The sequence below is a fragment of the Rhea pennata genome, chromosome 6, assembly GCF_028389875.1.
Source record: "Rhea pennata isolate bPtePen1 chromosome 6, bPtePen1.pri, whole genome shotgun sequence".
NCBI lineage: Eukaryota > Metazoa > Chordata > Aves > Rheiformes > Rheidae > Rhea > Rhea pennata.
The window spans coordinates 2,256,833-2,271,974 of NC_084668.1; the positions used below are offsets into that span (position 1 = coordinate 2,256,833).

Here is a 15,142-nt window from a genome sequence, read left to right on the forward strand (position 1 = left end):
TTGACTAGGGCCTGAAGAAGCAGTTGAGAATTTAAACCATTCCTTTTGTTAAACAAACAAATGCAAAAACAATCTTGTATTTGAACTTTTAGATGATTTGAACAGCTGAGCTTAATGGAAATGATGATTAGATCTTTGAATTTATCTATAAATTTAGATCTCAACCTAAGTATTCTGAGTATACTGCAGACTAAGCTAAGCTTTGGAAGCAGGATGGCAATGGTAATGGAGAACTGCGTGGATTAACTTACCCTGGTTCTAATGCTTGTAATAGTTCATTTTATAGCTAGTATGGGTGTCTGTAAATAGGAGCATGAAAAGACTAAAAAGGGAACATTTTAGAAAGAACTGTCTTCAGCAAACTAGATCTTATATGTTCCTTCTACCTCATGTAAAGGCAGAATAAACTGTTGTAAGGAAATTTCATTGTTCAAAAAAAGTTTTAAGTATACTGCTTTAAAAGAACACTAAAATTTGAGTTATCTACTCCTGGGGTGTCCTTTACAGCAAAATAAGTGGACAAAGCTGCCATTCCCCCGTATTCTTTGTGGTGTTTGCTTAACAACTTTAAAATCTTATTTTAAATTAAGATAGGATAGATGTTGTTTGTCTTACAGTGATGTAGAATTAAAACCCCTGCCTCTGTTCTTTTCACAGTATAAGTACAAATTAGGTTATGAACAAGACAAGGGAAAACTTGTAGGCTTCCGCAGTCTTCAGGATGATCCCAAGCTTGTCCATTACATGCAAGTGGCAAAGATGCAATCTGATCGTGAGTACAAGAAAGCCTATGAGACAAGCAAGACACATTACCAAACACCTTCTGATGCACTTAGTATCATGGCAGCTAAAGAGGCACAGGATCGTGTAACCAATACTAACTACAAGCGGCTGATTCACCACTATATGCTTCTACCAGATGCAATGAGTTTAGAACTGTCCAGAAACATGAATCGGATACAAAGTGATGTAAGATTCTATTTTCTTTCTGACTATCATTCACAGATGTGACTTTTCCCCTCCTGTTTGGTCATTATGACTGTGTTTTGGAAACAACAGAATTATTTAGAATTTACTATTTGTAAAGTGTAAACTTGCCTTTTGTGATCTGTTTGGCAGAATGAGTACAAGCACGATTACAATGACTGGTACAAGGGTGTTGGCTGGAGTCCTGCTGGTTCTCTGGATGTGGAGAAATCTAAGAAAGCTACAGAAATTGCAAGTGACCAGAAATACCGCCAGCATCCCAGCATGTTCCCCTTTACAAAACAGAATGATGCCATGGACATGGTGCTTGCAAAGCAGAATGCAGAAATAATGAATAAGGTGAGTATTTATGTAGAGAACTAGTCAGACATCAAAAATAATTTGTTTTAATAAACATTGTGTGAGCCTGTATCACCACCTGTGTGTAGCATTTTCTCCCTGAGAGAACCAAATACATCACTTACAGATTCCTCTTGTTTCAATTTTTTCTTAAATGAATCACGCAATTACTAATAAATGATACAAATAAATACATCTGTTCTCATTTTTCTCAAAGCCACCTCTCTATCTACTAATCTTCTCATTCTTATATAAAAACCATTTTTAATTCTGGGGAAATGAAATAGATAATTTTTCCTACCAACCAATGTCCTACCAAAATATTTACCTCAGAAAATGTGTTTTATTCTGATATCTTCACTAGTTGATAAACAAAATTCCAAGTTTTAAGTATTTTTAGCTTTTAAAAACATTGTAATTCTCATTTAAAAAATGCTACTGGAAGAAATGTTTAGAACAGCTGTTACACAGAAGTTAAATAATTTCATTTGATTTTTTTGGTGATAAAGCAGAACTGTTAACCAGGCTCATAGGGATGCTATGGGATGGCATTGAAGTTGAAAGAGATTTTAGGACTCTCTGAATACAGATGGGGAACCGTAGCTCCTGAAAGCCTGGAGGAGGAACCCTAAAACCATGGCTTCTAAAAGACCATCAGAGCATCTAGTCTCATGGTTTCATGTCAGGAAATCTCTGAGGCCTTGTTCTTGTACTGGGCTAGTGGTCATGTCAGAGTTGCTATAGAATTGCTGATATTAAGAGTCCAGCCTTCTGTGCAGCCTAGTTCACCATCAAGGAGCCACTGTTTCTTTTTAGAAAAAATGTATTGAATCTAATATATTTTGATGTGACATTTAAGTTCAGATAAATCAAAATTTGTTGATGAAACTTTCCTTTGTTAGTGTATTTCTCACTAGTTTGACTCATGGGAAATTGTCAGTGTTAAACCAAGAGCTGTTAAGCAAGCTAAAATTACTGTTTTATAGGCAGTGAAAATCTTGATATGTAGACTTCATTAGAAGCAATGATCTTCTAACCCAGAAGACTTGATCCTAATTCAGCTGATTCTGGATTAGATCATTATATGGTAAAATACATCTGAGTCAACATTTCCCTCTTTACCCTTCAGTAACCAAAATGCACAAATGGAAAGATGAAAACCTCCAAAGAGCTTTCTTTTGTCATTAATATTGACACATCCAATGTCACTTTTTTTCAATAGCATGCTTATATTCAAGCTTGGGAGAAGGATAAAACTCAGATTCATGTGATGCCAGATACACCGGATATTCTACAGGCTAAGCAGAACAGTACGAACTACAGTCAGGTAGAGTCTTTTATTACTTTCTGTTACATTTTAAATTAGTGTCTGCCTTTCTCAAATATAAAGCTGCCCTCCCATTTCAAAATAAAATGTAGTTAATTTTTCTAAGTTAGAAGAAGGAGAAGGGATATTTTAAAACAGATGCAAGAATTTTGATACTGCCATGAGTAGTAGTTGGTACCATCCTTAGGGTAAAAAATAGCCTAAATTATAGTAAAATATATGGGAATTTAGACCTGTTTTGAACTCTGGAAGTAATTAGTCCACGCTCTATGCTTACCATAGAAATAAGTTGCATTAAAAATTCCTTGTTATAAAAGTACAAGTCCATTGTGCATATTTTTAATTTAATACATAGTAGAAGTATGTGGAGTGATTTTAACTTCTCTTTCATCTTCCAAGTGTAAGTGACAATTGTACAGCATAAAGTACTTAGCTTTTGCTTTGCATTATTGTTGAGAGGTGAACCTTAGACTTGCAAGCTCTTGTATTTAAATCAACTGTGCAAAAACTGAATTGACTATTTAACAGCTACATGACAGCCTCATTAGTTAAAATTTTGTTTAGCCAATCAAAAATTTATCAGTTATCCCAGATGTACAAAATTCAAATTCCCCAGATATGTTTCAAATCCCCAAGCTAAGGTATAACAGGAAACTGCTGCCATAAGGAAAACTATTTAACTGCTGACCTGACTTGGAAGACTTGAGCTTCTTGCCTATTTCGCTTTTTTCAGTTCCCTTTCTAGTAGCCCTTCTCTCATAACTGAAGCCTATGCGGTGACCAAAATTTGGTAATATGGATCGCTGATATATCTAAATAGAAGATGACAGATATATTACTAAGGCTTTTCAATTAAATTTTTTTTCAATTTTAGAAACTATACAAGCTTGGCTGGGAAGAAATGATAAAGAAAGGCTATGACCTCACACCTGAAGCCATTTCAGTGAAAGCTGCCAAAGCTTCAAGGGATATTGCAAGTGATGTAAGCAACATTTTTAATTCAATCTGCTGTGCACGTTATGTAATTGTTGGAACCTACTGAACCTCTCCAGATCCAGATCTATCCGTCTTCTAAGATGTGTATTGGAAAAATTATTGAGAATAATTATTGAAAAAAAAAATTGCTAAAAAGACTCTTTCCCTGATATGCTGTAGTCAATAAAGAAAACATTTTGACAAGAGTTGTTCTTGCATCTTGGGACTTCCAAAGATTGTGTTCCCCCCATGAAATAGGTAGTCATACAAAGTTAGGAACAGTATAAACTGGAGCTGTGTGCTCTTTTGAATGTTGCATTTGTAAAGCAACAGCAAATTTGACCAATGCCAGTCCTGAGAAATTGTCTTTACACCTCTGGAATAGGTCTGGTGACACATATATTGCTAGTATTTGTCTGTAATTTGATGTAAATACAAATCCTGCATTTATAGAAGAGATTTTATTGATAATTAGGAAATGCTTCTGAATGTTAAGTATGTGCATTTTCCATTGCTGGTTATTTTATTCCTCAGAACATTGCAGTGTTTCAGCCTTTGGGAGTTCGGAAGTGTGTTACTGTATAAATCAGATGGCACAGGAGACCGTTCTCAGAGCCATGCACTCTTCCTCTCTAGAGGCTTTATTTATTTTCCAGGGATGGCATTCACTGACACCAAGTGAGGTTTTGCACATGAATCAAGGGGCTACTGAACTTTTACATGAGTAAAAAACATAACATATTGCTCATTATATTGGTAATGTGCAATATTAAGGGAATGTATTGATGTTTTCCTTGTGTATTTTACCACTACCTGATTCTTAATGTAATTCCAGTAATGCAATCTTTTTAATTTTAGTACAAGTATAAAGAAGGCTACCGCAAGCAACAGGGACATCACATTGGATTCCGCAGCTTACAGGATGATCCTAAGATGATGTGGTCTATGCAAGTAGCTAAGATGCAGAGTGAGAGGGAATACAAAAAAGATTTTGAAAAGTGGAAGACAAAGTTTAACATGCCCGTGGATATGCTAGGCTTCCTTCTGGCTAAGAAATGTCAGGAACTTGTTAGCGATATAGACTACAAACACATGCTACACCGCTGGACTTGTCTGCCAGACCAGAATGATGTCATTCAAGCAAAGAGGGTCTATGAACTGCAGAGTGATGTAAGTTTCCTCTGAAATTGATTCTTCTTCTTTTTATTTTTTTGGGGGGGAGAAGGTAAAATATTTACTGCTGATTGAAAAGTATCTTTAATAACTCCCTTTGGATGTTGATACAGCACAGATTGAAGCTAACTAAGCTCTGTTAAAATGCCAGTTAGTCTTTCATATGGTTAGTAGAACAACAGGGAAATAACCTGTTATGATTTTCATTTTTTTCCATAACAGAATCTGTATAAATCAGACCTACAGTGGCTCAAAGGTCTTGGATGGAGTCCTTTGGGATCTTTGGAATCTGAAAAGAATAAGAAAGCTTCTGAAATCCTGAGTGAGAAGAAGTACCGGCAGCACCCAGATACTATTAAGTTCACAAGTATCCCAGATGCCATGGACATAGTTTTAGCAAAATCTAATGCCAAAAATAGAAGTGATGTAAGTTGCCTTTAGAGACAGAACATGTAATTTGATAAATGAATAAATACATTAGTATACATTAGTTAAAAAGATCTCTGTATCTGAACATGGATTAAAATACACATAAACATCAGATATTTTCAATCTATGCTTTATTGCTCATTTATCAAGAAGCACTGTGGCTTATTCAAGAGATTAAGGTCTTTAGTGTTCTATAGCTTATTCAGTAATACCTGTAAGTAAGACCCTTACTATATAGTATATAAGTGTATCATCATAATACTTTTTGCTTGACATTTCGTGGGTGTAATGAAGGAAGAAAGGTGGAATTTTAGTTGTAAGCTGGTATATTATTTGACTTAAATGTCTTGCATTGTTTATATGACCTCATGCTTGTGGGTTACATCTTTGTGTTGCTATTGAAGAGAAAAGGTAAGCTGAATTCACTGATACGTATGTAGGCATTTTATCAGACAAGGTATTTTTGTTTGTTTCCTTTTTCAGATACTGTATAGAGAAGCGTGGGACAAGGACAAGACTCAGGTTCACATCATGCCTGATACTCCTGAAATCTTGCTGGCAAAATCAAATTTAATCAACACAAGTGATGTAAGTGTTTCTCTACAATGTTTCATTTATGAAATCTGGAATTACTCTTTGTGGTTTTGGTTTAAAATGCAGTAATTCTGGAATTTTAACCATTATAAACACAGCTGTGATTTTTTTCTGTGAAAGTTGTTATGCACTGGGAAGCATGAGTGGAACTGCTAGAATGTGAAGTAGGAGTGAAATTACTAGAATGTTAAAAACAAAAAAACCCAAGAAATTATTCAACACAAGTTAGCTGTTTTCAGATACATCTCTCATCCATACTGATCATATTAATGTTCTTGCTACAAATTCAGTAGTATTTAATAAGCCTATCAATTCTTGTTTTGTTAAAATGTCTAATTATATTGAATTGCATTTTTAGAATTACATAACATTACATCAAATTCTTTGCTATAATGGAACAAATATAGAATACATGCAAAAGGTAAAAAAATTTCTATCATAAATATTCAAGAAAAGAGATAATTTTGATTGAAACTGTATACAGAGAATCAACAAGTTGTGTTATCTACCTCCCTAGAAAACCCTATTATTCAGTCAGATTAGAATGTCAAGTAAAAGACAGCACTGATCACAGATGAGTTAATCAGAAAATGTACTGATAGTTATTTTGAAATATCTTCATTGGTTACAAAATGTACATTTATTAAAATAAGCTATGGATCTTCATTTGATGAATTAAATTGTATTTGACATCTCATACCTTATTTTAAATAAACAGAGAGTAAAGCTCTACATTTTTAAAGGCAGAATAATTTCACCTATTAATCAATATTACTTTGAATCTTTATTCAACAGAAACTTTACAAGTTAGGATATGAAGAACTGAAGAAAAAAGGCTATGATCTTCCTCCTGATGCTATACCACTCAAGGCAGCAAAGGCATCCAGAGAAATAGCTAGTGAGGTAAGAGTTTTACTGAATGGAAATAAAGGAAATATAGTGTGACATTAAGTTGATGCACATCTCTGAGGTACAATTTCTTTTTATTTAGGAGGAGGAGTAGTATGACATTTAAAAGTTCTTCTGTTGCTTTCTGTCCCAGTGGTTACATTAGTATTAATAATGTTAAAATAATGGAAAAGAGTACAGCAATCAATAAATAGAAAAAATACGAATTTTAAAATGGAGCTAATATATTGTGGAAATGAAATTAAAAAAAATATCTAAAAGAGCTACAATAAGTTATAAGAATATAGTGCTTCCCATGGCAGCAAGTCCACAAATTAAATTACATGAAAATTAATGCACATCCTCAAATGCTTGGATATTTAAAAAGTGTTTTTACAATACAAAAATACAAATTTCAAATCCAAAATAAGTGAAAATTCTTGTTTCTTATTTCATTCCACTAGTATCAATATAAAACAGCTTACCGCAAGCAGCTTGGCCACCATATTGGAGCGCGGAACATAGAGGATGACCCAAAGATGCTGTGGTCTATGCACGTAGCCAAGGTCCAGAGTGACAGGGAGTACAAGAAAGCCTTTGAGAAGACAAAGACGCACTTCAGTAGCCCGGTGGACATGCTGGGAATTGTGTTGGCAAAGAAATGTCAGGAGCTGGTCAGTGATATTGATTACAAGCATCCTCTGCATCGGTGGACCTGTCTGCCGGACCAGAATGATGTTGTACAAGCGAGGAAAATGTATGACCTGCAGAGCGATGTAAGTATTTCTTTACTGGACTTGATCCCGTTGGATGTTTCAGGTGTGGTTTGTTCCATTGGTGGAGAAGGTGCAAGGGGAGGAGTGTTAAAATCTAGGCCTAATCTGTGAGCCTGTTCCATGCCCATACTGACTTGCCAGGTGTTTCTGACTGGGCCCGGTGAGGGTGAAGGTTGCGTGGGTCGTACCTCACAGTCACAGTTTGCATCAGGCACCTTTCTTTTGGTGTGCTGAGCTTACTGGGATTCTGTCCTGCTGGCTGGCAGATTGAACCTGGGGAGTCTGCTTTGCTAGGTGTAGCCTCCCTTGGTGGGAAGGAGCTTTTGTGTGGGTGGAGGAGGTTGCTGAGCTACTCTGTGTCTTTGTCTCTACGTGCAGATTGTGTACAAGTCCGATCTCCAGTGGCTGAGGGGCATTGGCTGGTTGCCAAGTGGTTCGTTGGACGATGAGAAGAATAAGCGAGCATGCCTCATCCTGAGTGACAAGAAGTATCGGCAGCACCCGGACACCATCAAATTCACGAGCCCTGCTGACTCTATGTCAATGGTTCTGGCGAAGCACAACTCTGAGATGATGAACCAGGTGAGGTTTGCTAGTGTTTGCAGTTGAAAGGAAATGGGTGCCTTTACCTGGTCACTACCTGGGTTTTGCTAGTGGGGTATTGTGCCCTACGGCCGCAGGGGTTTGTGCTCACTGTTTTGGAGTGTGTTCTGTTGTGAGTAATTTGGAGCAGGGTTTGGGTGCCATGCTGAACAGAAGCGAGTTAAGCATTAGAAAGCCTCTGGAAAGGAAGAGGTATGCCAAGAGGCTCGCACTTGGCTTTGGTTGATTGGAGGCTGGTTTTGCAAGAAAAGGGGGTACGTGTTCCTGTTAGAGATGGCATCACGTTCTGTTGTGGTTAAGGGGGCGGGAGGGCAGTTATCCTTGAGTTTGCCTCTTCAAGGGCCCCCTGCATGAGTGGTTGGGATTCTTACATAAGCATCTTGGTTGAGCTTTGCTGCAGAATGCAAAGGCTGAGTTGCCTTGGCTAGGTGTAGCTGTTCTGCTGTTTCCTATGTCTTGCTCTTTTGACTTGGCTGAGGCAGCAGGGTGCTGCAGAAATGAGTAGGACAACACCACGCGCCTTCAGTTGGGCCATCAGCAAGCGCCCATGCTGTTTAGTCCCTAACGCCCGGGGTGCGCTGGAGCAGATGTGTGGGCCTGTGTGGGGGGAGGGTTTCAGCAGAGGGAAGCACCTTTCTTCCTGCCTCCGGCTGCCTGCTCCTGTAGTGCGTGAGTGCTGCCGGGGTGCATGAGCCAGTGCAAAGGAGAGGCCCTTGCTGCAGGTCCTTCAGCTAGTTCAGTCTCTGAGTAATTTGCTTGTGCTTGTGAGATCTTAGCTCACGTGGTGCTCACTTTTCCAGCGCTCATACACGTCAGCTTGGGAGAAGGATAAAACCAGCGTTCACATTATGCCAGACACGCCTGATATTTTGCTAGCGCAGCAGAACAGACTGAACTACAGCGAGGTAGGTGTTTCAGCTGGAGCTAAATGGCCACCCTTGGACAGTGGTGGCCCAGGGGGCGGTGTTGTTTGAGGCACGTGGGCAACGCTCGTTTTTCTTTCAGAAACTGTACAAGCTTGCTATGGAAGAAGAGAAGAAAAAGGGGTATGACCTGCGAGCAGATGCCATTCCTATCAAGGCTGCAAAAGCTTCCAGAGATATTGCAAGTGATGTAAGTACATGGGAGGCCTTAGTGGCACGCCTCCTCGGACTGTCTGAGTGCTTGCTGTTACAGTCACTGGTCTGTAGCCTTAGAAGAATTGAGGCCACACTGCACTTCAGTAGTCCTTAGCGTTCAGCTGGTTTTTGAGCATATTGTTCCTGGAGGGCCTGCCTGTGGTTTTGCGTGCATGGTATGGGCATGCTGTGTTGTGACTAAAGTTGTAGTGTGCTGGCCACTTCAGAAACCAGAGGGTTGGTAGGAAAAGTGTTTTCAGTTTTCATTTCTCAAGCTCAGTAGCTGGAGGCCTGTACTGAAGATGCACCTCGTGCCTGGGACGGGAAGGTGCCTTTGGCACTATGGAAAAGAGCTTGGTGCAATGCAGTGTGGCAGCTACTGTGGGCCATGTAGGTGAGTGCAGGCAGGGCAGTACAGGCTGCAGTCCAGTCTGCCTGTAGAAGCAGTCTGGTGTATTTCCCTCCATTTTGCATGCCAGCTGTTTCCTCTGGCCTCCCAGCAGGGATGCTTAAGTTGGGTGGTGACCCTCTGTGCTGGATTCTATGTATTGCTACTCGTTCAAGGCTAGCTTGATTGGAGTTGCCGGGTGGATCTCCAGTGTCCCTGCATAGACGTGGAGTGAGATAGAAGTGCTGCACCTTGTAGGCCTATGCTGTCGAGGATGGTTGTTTACCTGGTGATCCCACAAGGTGCAAAGAGCAAAGCGGTTGTCTGCAGAGCTTCGCACCATGTAATGTCATAAGAGGAGAGAGCAGCTAACCTGTAACTTGGGATCTTCTTTGACCCTACAGTACAGGTATAAAGAAGGCTATCGCAAGCAGCTTGGCCACCATATTGGAGCGCGGAACATAGAGGATGACCCGAAGATGCTGTGGTCTATGCACGTAGCCAAGATCCAGAGTGACAGGGAGTACAAGAAAGCCTTTGAGAAGACAAAGACGCACTTCAGTAGCCCGGTGGACATGCTGGGAATTGTGTTGGCAAAGAAATGTCAGGAGCTGGTCAGTGATATTGATTACAAGCATCCTCTGCATCGGTGGACCTGTCTGCCGGACCAGAATGATGTTGTACAAGCGAGGAAAATGTATGACCTGCAGAGCGATGTAAGTATTTCTTTACTGGACTTGATCCCGTTGGATGTTTCAGGTGTGGTTTGTTCCATTGGTGGAGAAGGTGCAAGGGGAGGAGTGTTAAAATCTAGGCCTAATCTGTGAGCCTGTTCCATGCCCATACTGACTTGCCAGGTGTTTCTGACTGGGCCCGGTGAGGGTGAAGGTTGCGTGGGTCGTACCTCACAGTCACAGTTTGCATCAGGCACCTTTCTTTTGGTGTGCTGAGCTTACTGGGATTCTGTCCTGCTGGCTGGCAGATTGAACCTGGGGAGTCTGCTTTGCTAGGTGTAGCCTCCCTTGGTGGGAAGGAGCTTTTGCGTGGGTGGAGGAGGTTGCTGAGCTACTCTGTGTCTTTGTCTCTACGTGCAGATTGTGTACAAGTCCGATCTCCAGTGGCTGAGGGGCATTGGCTGGTTGCCAAGTGGTTCGTTGGACGATGAGAAGAATAAGCGAGCATGCCTCATCCTGAGTGACAAGAAGTATCGGCAGCACCCGGACACCATCAAATTCACGAGCCCTGCTGACTCTATGTCAATGGTTCTGGCGAAGCACAACTCTGAGATGATGAACCAGGTGAGGTTTGCTAGTGTTTGCAGTTGAAAGGAAATGGGTGCCTTTACCTGGTCACTGGCTGGCTCTCCTGCCAGGGCCTGGGTTTTGCTAGTGGGGTATTGTGCCCTACGGCCGCAGGGGTTTGTGCTCACTGTTTTGGAGTGTGTTCTGTTGTGAGTAATTTGGAGCAGGGTTTGGGTGCCATGCTGAACAGAAGCGAGTTAAGCATTAGAAAGCCTCTGGAAAGGAAGAGGTATGCCAAGAGGCTCGCACTTGGCTTTGGTTGATTGGAGGCTGGTTTTGCAAGAAAAGGGGGTACGTGTTCCTGTTAGAGATGGCATCACGTTCTGTTGTGGTTAAGGGGGCGGGAGGGCAGTTATCCTTGAGTTTGCCTCTTCAAGGGCCCCCTGCATGAGTGGTTGGGATTCTTACATAAGCATCTTGGTTGAGCTTTGCTGCAGAATGCAAAGGCTGAGTTGCCTTGGCTAGGTGTAGCTGTTCTGCTGTTTCCTATGTCTTGCTCTTTTGACTTGGCTGAGGCAGCAGGGTGCTGCAGAAATGAGTAGGACAACACCACGCGCCTTCAGTTGGGCCATCAGCAAGCGCCCATGCTGTTTAGTCCCTAACGCCCGGGGTGCGCTGGAGCAGATGTGTGGGCCTGTGTGGGGGGAGGGTTTCAGCAGAGGGAAGCACCTTTCTTCCTGCCTCCGGCTGCCTGCTCCTGTAGTGCGTGAGTGCTGCCGGGGTGCATGAGCCAGTGCAAAGGAGAGGCCCTTGCTGCAGGTCCTTCAGCTAGTTCAGTCTCTGAGTAATTTGCTTGTGCTTGTGAGATCTTAGCTCACGTGGTGCTCACTTTTCCAGCGCTCATACACGTCAGCTTGGGAGAAGGATAAAACCAGCGTTCACATTATGCCAGACACGCCTGATATTTTGCTAGCGCAGCAGAACAGACTGAACTACAGCGAGGTAGGTGTTTCAGCTGGAGCTAAATGGCCACCCTTGGACAGTGGTGGCCCAGGGGGCGGTGTTGTTTGAGGCACGTGGGCAACGCTCGTTTTTCTTTCAGAAACTGTACAAGCTTGCTATGGAAGAAGAGAAGAAAAAGGGGTATGACCTGCGAGCAGATGCCATTCCTATCAAGGCTGCAAAAGCTTCCAGAGATATTGCAAGTGATGTAAGTACATGGGAGGCCTTAGTGGCACGCCTCCTCGGACTGTCTGAGTGCTTGCTGTTAAAGTCTGTGCTACTATTTCTTTATATATTTGTTTTCCACGTAGTTTTCAGGAATTTATACTTTTCACCTCTACTTTCATCTTTTATTTCACAAAAATCTACAAATGCATCTTGACTGTAGGCTACAGTTTTTTAATATGTTATTGTTTCTAATTTATATATTGCAGTTTGTTTTCTGTCAGCGTCAGTTTCTTTGATAATTAGGTATTGATATTAAATCTTCTTCCATTTATTTGATATCCATAGTTCGTCTTCTAACATTGCCCTAAGATCTTCCAATTTTACCTTTTCCCTGTTAGAAATTGAAAAGGACCTTTTTCGGTTGTAGTATTTGAAAGGTACTAACTGATTCTGTGTGGAGTAGAATAGGGAAAGTTAGTAGAACTATTAATCTTTTCTATTGATGTCAGAAATTGGAGATTTTGCATACTCAAACATGCTTCTTTATATTAAGAGTATGTCTTAATCTGTAGATCAGGAAGGGCCTTGGCAAATGTGAAGGTGATAAATCAAGTAGAGGATGCTAGAGGAATGCTGTTGTAGCTGCATACTGCAGTTCATCAACTGAATGCCTTTTCGCTCTAAATTCTCTGTAGTTTCGGACGTTAAGTCCTTTGCAGGTTGTACCACAGAGTTTGTTCTTAAAAGATGAAGAAAAACCCTCTGAATCTCACTGAACATCTTTTTTACCTCCAGTATAAGTATAAAGAAGGCTATCGTAAGCAGCTTGGCCACCATATTGGAGCGCGGAACATAGAGGATGACCCGAAGATGCTGTGGTCTATGCACGTAGCCAAGGTCCAGAGTGACAGGGAGTACAAGAAAGCCTTTGAGAAGACAAAGACGCACTTCAGTAGCCCGGTGGACATGCTGGGAATTGTGTTGGCAAAGAAATGTCAGGAGCTGGTCAGTGATATTGATTACAAGCATCCTCTGCATCGGTGGACCTGTCTGCCGGACCAGAATGATGTTGTACAAGCGAGGAAAATGTATGACCTGCAGAGCGATGTAAGTATTTCTTTACTGGACTTGATCCCGTTGGATGTTTCAGGTGTGGTTTGTTCCATTGGTGGAGAAGGTGCAAGGGGAGGAGTGTTAAAATCTAGGCCTAATCTGTGAGCCTGTTCCATGCCCATACTGACTTGCCAGGTGTTTCTGACTGGGCCCGGTGAGGGTGAAGGTTGCGTGGGTCGTACCTCACAGTCACAGTTTGCATCAGGCACCTTTCTTTTGGTGTGCTGAGCTTACTGGGATTCTGTCCTGCTGGCTGGCAGATTGAACCTGGGGAGTCTGCTTTGCTAGGTGTAGCCTCCCTTGGTGGGAAGGAGCTTTTGCGTGGGTGGAGGAGGTTGCTGAGCTACTCTGTGTCTTTGTCTCTACGTGCAGATTGTGTACAAGTCCGATCTCCAGTGGCTGAGGGGCATTGGCTGGTTGCCAAGTGGTTCGTTGGACGATGAGAAGAATAAGCGAGCATGCCTCATCCTGAGTGACAAGAAGTATCGGCAGCACCCGGACACCATCAAATTCACGAGCCCTGCTGACTCTATGTCAATGGTTCTGGCGAAGCACAACTCTGAGATGATGAACCAGGTGAGGTTTGCTAGTGTTTGCAGTTGAAAGGAAATGGGTGCCTTTACCTGGTCACTGGCTGGCTCTCCTGCCAGGGCCTGGGTTTTGCTAGTGGGGTATTGTGCCCTACGGCCGCAGGGGTTTGTGCTCACTGTTTTGGAGTGTGTTCTGTTGTGAGTAATTTGGAGCAGGGTTTGGGTGCCATGCTGAACAGAAGCGAGTTAAGCATTAGAAAGCCTCTGGAAAGGAAGAGGTATGCCAAGAGGCTCGCACTTGGCTTTGGTTGATTGGAGGCTGGTTTTGCAAGAAAAGGGGGTACGTGTTCCTGTTAGAGATGGCATCACGTTCTGTTGTGGTTAAGGGGGCGGGAGGGCAGTTATCCTTGAGTTTGCCTCTTCAAGGGCCCCCTGCATGAGTGGTTGGGATTCTTACATAAGCATCTTGGTTGAGCTTTGCTGCAGAATGCAAAGGCTGAGTTGCCTTGGCTAGGTGTAGCTGTTCTGCTGTTTCCTATGTCTTGCTCTTTTGACTTGGCTGAGGCAGCAGGGTGCTGCAGAAATGAGTAGGACAACACCACGCGCCTTCAGTTGGGCCATCAGCAAGCGCCCATGCTGTTTAGTCCCTAACGCCCAGGGTGCGCTGGAGCAGATGTGTGGGCCTGTGTGGGGGGAGGGTTTCAGCAGAGGGAAGCACCTTTCTTCCTGCCTCCGGCTGCCTGCTCCTGTAGTGCGTGAGTGCTGCCGGGGTGCATGAGCCAGTGCAAAGGAGAGGCCCTTGCTGCAGGTCCTTCAGCTAGTTCAGTCTCTGAGTAATTTGCTTGTGCTTGTGAGATCTTAGCTCACGTGGTGCTCACTTTTCCAGCGCTCATACACGTCAGCTTGGGAGAAGGATAAAACCAGCGTTCACATTATGCCAGACACGCCTGATATTTTGCTAGCGCAGCAGAACAGACTGAACTACAGCGAGGTAGGTGTTTCAGCTGGAGCTAAATGGCCACCCTTGGACAGTGGTGGCCCAGGGGGCGGTGTTGTTTGAGGCACGTGGGCAACGCTCGTTTTTCTTTCAGAAACTGTACAAGCTTGCTATGGAAGAAGAGAAGAAAAAGGGGTATGACCTGCGAGCAGATGCCATTCCTATCAAGGCTGCAAAAGCTTCCAGAGATATTGCAAGTGATGTAAGTACATGGGAGGCCTTAGTGGCACGCCTCCTCGGACTGTCTGAGTGCTTGCTGTTAAAGTCTGTGCTACTATTTCTTTATATATTTGTTTTCCACGTAGTTTTCAGGAATTTATACTTTTCACCTCTACTTTCATCTTTTATTTCACAAAAATCTACAAATGCATCTTGACTGTAGGCTACAGTTTTTTAATATGTTATTGTTTCTAATTTATATATTGCAGTTTGTTTTCTATCAGCGTCAGTTTCTTTGATAATTAGGTATTGATATTAAATCTTCTTCCATTTAT

General features: G+C 42.2%; 1 protein-coding gene across 1 annotated transcript in view; it reads left to right on the forward strand.

Moving 5' to 3' along the window:
- Positions 1-15,142, forward strand: part of NEB (nebulin) — a 135,896-nt gene that overhangs the window by 34,974 nt on the left and 85,780 nt on the right. Inside the window, exons 37-56 of the mRNA XM_062578819.1 lie at positions 658-969; positions 1,120-1,326; positions 2,549-2,653; positions 3,528-3,635; positions 4,487-4,798; positions 5,024-5,227; positions 5,714-5,818; positions 6,620-6,727; positions 7,177-7,488; positions 7,867-8,070; positions 8,892-8,996; positions 9,097-9,204; positions 10,002-10,313; positions 10,692-10,895; positions 11,736-11,840; positions 11,941-12,048; positions 12,804-13,115; positions 13,494-13,697; positions 14,538-14,642; positions 14,743-14,850. Coding sequence (XP_062434803.1) covers positions 658-969; positions 1,120-1,326; positions 2,549-2,653; positions 3,528-3,635; positions 4,487-4,798; positions 5,024-5,227; positions 5,714-5,818; positions 6,620-6,727; positions 7,177-7,488; positions 7,867-8,070; positions 8,892-8,996; positions 9,097-9,204; positions 10,002-10,313; positions 10,692-10,895; positions 11,736-11,840; positions 11,941-12,048; positions 12,804-13,115; positions 13,494-13,697; positions 14,538-14,642; positions 14,743-14,850 — 3,648 coding nt within the window. The remainder of the gene's footprint in view (positions 1-657; positions 970-1,119; positions 1,327-2,548; positions 2,654-3,527; positions 3,636-4,486; positions 4,799-5,023; positions 5,228-5,713; positions 5,819-6,619; positions 6,728-7,176; positions 7,489-7,866; positions 8,071-8,891; positions 8,997-9,096; positions 9,205-10,001; positions 10,314-10,691; positions 10,896-11,735; positions 11,841-11,940; positions 12,049-12,803; positions 13,116-13,493; positions 13,698-14,537; positions 14,643-14,742; positions 14,851-15,142) is intronic.